This window comes from Coloeus monedula (genome assembly GCF_965178545.1).
Source record: "Coloeus monedula genome assembly, chromosome: 4".
NCBI lineage: Eukaryota > Metazoa > Chordata > Aves > Passeriformes > Corvidae > Coloeus > Coloeus monedula.
The window spans coordinates 22,903,088-22,909,547 of NC_138784.1; the positions used below are offsets into that span (position 1 = coordinate 22,903,088).

General features: G+C 47.8%; 1 protein-coding gene across 2 annotated transcripts in view; it reads right to left on the reverse strand.

Annotated features, from left to right (window-relative positions):
• The window catches only part of SYN3 (synapsin III), a gene marked incomplete at both ends in the record, with an annotated part of 164,925 nt that extends 162,695 nt beyond the window's left edge, over window positions 1-2,230 (reverse strand). For both annotated transcript variants that reach the window (XM_082280008.1, XM_082280007.1), the window contains one exon: window positions 1,914-2,230. In XM_082280008.1, the coding sequence (XP_082136134.1) occupies window positions 1,914-2,230 (317 nt within the window). The remainder of the gene's footprint in view (window positions 1-1,913) is intronic.
• Window positions 2,231-6,460: the final 4,230 nt, after the last annotated feature.

The following is a 6,460-nucleotide window of genomic DNA, read 5'->3' on the forward strand; positions in this document are numbered from 1 at the left end:
GCATTTGATACCTGCAAACTTGTGGGTTGAGTCAGAGAGCTGGGATAAATGAAAGGGGTATCCCATAGTTCCTAGAAACTGCTCAGTTATAGACAGGAGAGGGATAGCCAAGACAGCAGGATGCATGGAGTGCTTACAGGAGTGGAGGAGTGAGGACAGCATGGGTAGCCATACTTCCTCTTTATATATCCCAGCTGCTGCTCCCTCAGCAAGCACAGCTCACAGACCACAAAGTCTGCATGACAGAACCGCAGCTGGGAGATGTAAAGGCAGGGATTCAAATGAAGTATGTGTATTTTAAAACACGAAAACACTGCAGCAGGGTCCAACCCCTCCTTGTCCTTTCCCCTGCCCCGACTACCCTCAGCACCATTAATCTCGAGGGAAAACTAGACCCGCCTTTGAGCTGGGGCTTTCCTCTCTGATCGCAGTGTTTGCGCTACACAGTGCTGGCTAAGCCCCAGATGCGAGAGCTGTGCAACAAAGGCACTCCCATCCCAGACCGAGGATGCTGTGTTAAGGGACTGCCACCTGGCAGCATCTCCAAGGAACTGCAAAAGCATTTCACAGAGACAGTGGTTAGTGAGCATCAGCCTGCGGGAGGCTCGTGGTGTGCCCAGGAAAGAGAGATCAGGTCTGCTTGAGCAAGACTGGTGTTGCCGACTGAACGAGCTGGCGCTGAGGGGCTGCTACTGTGATGAAAGACACTAGGCCAGGGAAACATTCATGGTGAAAACCTTATCAGGGACTTTCTCACTCGGTTAAGACGTTGCTCTTGCTTTGAGAAAAATCCCACTGTTTTCCCTCTCTTACTTCAAGTTGGTTGAAGATGCCTGACCTACTTGTACTCAGTTGTGGTCTCTTTTTAGGTAAGAGCTAAGCTCTTGATTTGTGGAGATACACCTAAAAAGGTAGGTCTCACCTTGTCCCCACTCTTCCTGTTAAACAGAGAAGACCAAAGGTGACAGCTGTACCGAAGAGTGGTGTGGGATGAAAAGAAAATAAACTAATCTGCCTTGGCCAAGACCCAGTAACCCAGCTTCTTTAATTTTGAAGTCTTCAATGCCGCCCCCTTACCTAGGCTACTCTTTCCTTCTTTTGTCTTGAGACAAGCTGGCAGATGAAGCAAGAGCATCTCCTCAATACATTCTCTGGATTTTTCCCCCAGATAAGACTCTCAGACAGGTTGCCTAAAGCTTTCTAAACCAGCTGACTTCAAAAAGGAGCATACAAAAAGCAGTAAGTCATTTCTCTAGCATTTCAGAAGACTACAACTGTCTTACCCTTTGGAAAGTGTACTGTGCTACCCAATGTCATAGGAAACAAACTTCCAAACTTTTGTGTGTAAAGAGACCTGCATGAACAAGACAAATCTGAGGCTTAGCTGAGCCTGAGATTCCTTTGGCAATAGTTGTTGCTATGCTCAGCAGGTGAAGGGCCCTTGACAGGTAGTAGGAAGCTTGGTTATCTTACCATAATTTATGTATAAATTTGCATACAGAGAAAAGCTCAAGAGAGATGGAGAGATTGAGTCACTTTTAATTTTTAGAGTCAGCACAGTGGATTAAGGTCCTGAACCACATCATTAATACACCTTCAGCTGTTATCTCTTAGGATCATTGCTAGATATGACAGCTTGGCTAAGCCTGCTGAGCCAAGAACCTCCTATACGTGTTCATATATTAAAGTTATGAAGAAGTTGGTCAATGAATACCAAATGAACATTTTTTACCGAGAAAGTTATGAAAAAACCCACTCTGCCGTTCACGCAAGTCATCTGACAGACACCAGCCTGGGGCCAGAGCTGGTGACTCAGATGTCAGAGTATCTGTGCACCCCCTGCAGATTATCCGTGATTCCCAGATCCCTGAGAATGTGCAGCTGAACCCAGTGGGGGATCACTGATGACTCACCAGTCCGTGTGTGCGTCATCGATCACCAGGAGGATCTTGGGTTTCTGTGCCATGGGGGGCGTGGGGCCGGCCGAGTGATCGATCAGCCCTGCAGCCGCTTGCGTGGTTTGCTTCATGGCGCTGGAGATGGAGCTGAAGATGCTGCTGCCGGTAGAGGAAGAGTGCGGGGGTTGGGGTGGCTGCAGATGCTTCCTCTCCATGGCAGGAGAAACTGGGGAGCTCGTGGAGCTGTCGGGGCGCTGCAAGTCCATCATGTAGCCATTGGGCAGGTTTGCCACGAAACTACTGTCTGAGAGACGCCGCCGGAGGAAATTCATGGTTGCAGTGTTGTGCGGAAACTTCCTCAGCAAGAGCAAGGCTGAACAGTGCTGTTACCAGTCCTGGAGGATGTCCCTGTGTCCCTTTGTGTACCTCCTCACAGTCCAGGCAGGCAGGCTTTCTCCCTTGAAATCCTGCTGGAGAAATATGTCTAACTTTTTCAGCTTTTTTTTCTTTCTCTCCTGTGGGAAGAGAACCAAAGACATACATGTCAGATATATACTGTGAGACTGAGATAAGAAAACCCCTTTTGGTCTCTTAGACAGGTAGGTTAATCAACAAGAGAAGAAAGGACTGCTGGTTGCTATGCAGTATTCCACGCTAGAAGCTTGGCTGTCTAATCTTGACGCATTTTTTCCTCTCTTGTTGGTGTTTATGGGAGTTTTTTGTTTGTTTACTTTGTTTTAATAAGAAAGATCTCTTTATTCTGTTCATCTCTTCAAGTGAGAAAATGAACACTGCAAAATATAAGTATTTGACTCTTCTCCCTTGACCATGGTGTGATGACTTTGTTTTTACCCAGAATACTAAGTATTTCAGCAGTTAAATAATCTCATGGTTTAAAAAATTTTCACCTCTAGGACATCCCAGAAAACAGACTTCCACAGTGATTTCCCAAGAAATTTTTATCTGCTAAGACAACCTTTAAGTCTTGGTTGGTGACATTTAGGGGAAAACCAAAACAAAATTATTGGTGGTAAAACATACATATTTTTCAAGACATACATATTTGCAGCAACAAAAATGAGAGTTATTCCATACATCAAGTGAGATGAGCCACATGCATTCTTGGTATCATTGTTTAAATTATGCCCGACCGACTTCAAGTCTCTTTGAATGACCCCCTACAAATACTGGAGCTGCTTGCCTTCACCTGGTTCTGTCTCCCTTACTGCTCACCCTCTTGTCCCAAACTCTGATTGCCTCCTGATGGCAGAAAACTGTCTTTTCCCAGTTGTCTAAGAGAGCTCATTGTGAATCTCCCTCCTGGAGCTGCGGGTGAGAGCTCATGGTGCAACCAAACAGCTTTCTTAAAATAAGCTCTCATTTTTCACCTACAGGGATTTACAAAACTTTACACACAAAGGATTCAGACTGTCCATGTTCGTACCTCTCGTAGCCCCCAAACCCTTAGGGAGGCTCAGATGAGCAAGCTACAAAGAGCCCCTTGGCACATGTCCCCAGATCTCATCATCCATCACCACCCCGACTCCATGGGCATAGGATCCATCTGGAGCACAGAGCTCCCTGCTGGAGCTGCTGACATTGGCTCATTAGAGTAATTTTTCTTTTGATTTCTAAGCCCTGGCAGTGCAAGTCCTCTGGCTTTGCTGGAGCCTGGAGGTGGTCTTTTCCCAGGGAACGGCTCAGGAAATCTTTAATAACTTCCTGCCACATTTACAGTCGATAACGTATCTCGGGGTATTGTGCTGACTTCCCGCCTGGTCCTGGCGCACCCGGTGACTGCACAACATCAGCAGACACACACCAGGGAGCACTTTAGTAGCACTGACTGGTTCTGCAGCAATTGTTCCAAAAAGCAGGTAATGGAGAGTGCCCATGAACTATGAGCTTGCTACTCACCTCATATAGACACCCACACAACCCTTGTCCTACTGCAGGAACGGTGAGGGCCAGCACAGAGCCATCCACTGTTACCTGTCCAGGATGACCTGGGTGATACAGCCTACAAAGGTTTTAGGGGATTTATATACCACAGACTGGGTAAAAATGTGCTGCACTGTCCTCTGCTCAGGAACCTGTGCTTTCTCCTTGCATAACACAAAAAAGAAAAATCTTGGGAGAAGCATCTGTAGCACAAGACACCTGCTCTTTGCATGACTTGCACGACATCACAGAGCTGCTGGTTCCTGCTGTGGCAGCTCTTAGCCACGGGAGGGAACCTGCCCCCAGCCATAGAGGCTGGACAAGGCTCTTGTCACCAGCCACTATCCTTGGGACAGGGTCCATAAGGACTTGCATGTTCGTGAAGGTGTTTCTCCCCCACTGCCAGGTGCTTGCATAGCTGCTTCCTCCTCTGAGATATTTGCACTCTCCAAATGAACATGGGTACCTTGCAAAGCACCAGCAAGTAAATAAATGGGCAAATGTCTCTGCTGTGCCCTGCAGTGAGGGAAGAACAGCATGGACACTCATGAACTAGGGTGTCCCAAGGCTGGGCAGGGCCAAAGTATCCCATGACGTGCATGGAAGGCACACAGGTTTCCTCTGCAGCGGGGCTTCCCAAATTGTAGTCAGTGCTCGCACTAAATAATTTATCATACTTAGTGCAAGGCCATGACCACTCTCCTCCTGGAGCCTTTTAAACAACAATATTTGCAGTGACCTGTCATTTTTTTCCACCAGGGGTTTTGTAGTAGAAGATGTTGCCCAGGAGATGCTGGGAGCTGGCAAAGTTCTCTTGTCTAGAGAGTTTGGGACGTGGCACTTAGTCTGGCCTTTCCCTCTGTGGTTGGCGCAGCCTCCACTATCTGCTAAGACTGGGCTGCATGCCGTTGGCTTGGGAAGGAGGGAGAGGAAACCTAAGCACTGATGTCACAGGGAAATCTCCCTCTGGCAAAGCATGCGGAGGTTGAAATCAAACAGGATGACACTGCTGCAGCAGAGAGTAATGCCTGGCTCCACTCTGGGGTTCCTGTCAGGACCTTCAGCTTTGGGTATCTCGGAGTGATGGCACAGACTGTCCTCTGCTCATTACACACATTTTTCTAATTATCTGGCTAATGTAATTAAAATAGATTTTATCTTTTTTTTTTTTTTTTTAAATGAAGTTGTTGGTGGCTTTGCTGTATTGATTTGCCAGTTGCCATTAGTGTTGCCACAGAGGAGATCATCTCTGCAATGGGAGCAGTGCAAACTGCCAGCAGGTTTTCTGCCAGCAGTTTGCCCTGCTTTGCTCACTGGAAAACCTCATATTCTGCTTCTGCATCACTCACTGATATTTAACTTTCACAAGTAGGCGTTTACATCCAGGCACAGCCTGAGTAGGTTAGGACCTCATTTTCCTACTGCTTGAAACTCTCTGTGGACTTCCTGAGGGCTCAGCCTGCCAGGCCAAATCTGGCTCTGTAGCTTTCGTGCAGCACAGCATCCACCCAGTGCACATACAGATCCTACCATAGCAAGTGAGCGGGGCTGCAAATTTAACAAAGCCAGGAGCCTACACCTCCATCAGAAGCAAGACAGATCTGCTGAGTGGTATTTTGTCACTCCAGAGCCACAGGCAGGAGAGCTGCTGGCTCTACACCATCAAGCTGTACGTTCCCTGTGTACACCAGTGTTCCTTTGGCTCACACGGAGACACATCACCTACTTAATGCAGTGCCAAGCACAAACTTGCCTGCAGGAAGGGAGCTCCCTGCACAGCTGGAAATACAGCCCATGGGCTGCTTCCAGACCAGGCAACAGCTCCTGTGGAGTTCCTCAAGTTGCAAGACAAGCAGCTGCTTCTCACAGTGCAGGAGTCATCTGCTGCTGAGTGAAACAGCTGCTCCTGAAAGCTAGCTGGGAAAACAGCATTGGGACCATGGAGCTGCAGGCTGGGGATCTGGTCTGTACTGCAGGGTGAGGAAAGGCACAGGAGAATGAGTGAGTCCTGAGGAAAGAGAGCAGGCAAGAGAGATGGGGAGAGGAGGAGGAGGAGAAGGCACAAGCAGAAAGGGAGGAAGTAAGCAGGAATCAGCTTAACCAGAAGACAATGCAGGAACACACAGAAATCCCAACAATGTGAGCACCATCAGGGAATCAGAAGGGAATAATGTGAGCAACTAAATGAGGCAAGAGGAAGGTCAATTAGGGCTGACCTTGAAAACAACAGTCAAGAGGCTGGCACTGACAGCCCCTTACTAACATGCAGTTAAACTTCCTGGCTGATATTTTTGGAAGAGCAAGGGAGGATATGCAATCTACTCACTCAGCACACTGACAGCAGCCAGGCACCTACCTTCTCTCTCTCAAGGATATACTCCACGGAGATGCAAGTTATCTCAGAAAACCTGTTGACATGTGTTAGAAAACAAGAACAAAATGTTCACTTAAACCTCTTGTGGGGTTATTTTCTGATGTGTGGTAGCGTCCGGAGGGAACCACGCTCAGCTGGCTGATAGCTGTTAACTGTGCTTAGATTTCCCCTGAGCTTGTTATCTCATGCTGTCAGGTAATGAACTGACATGGCCATGCCAGCCTGCATCTGATTGCTGCTCATGAGA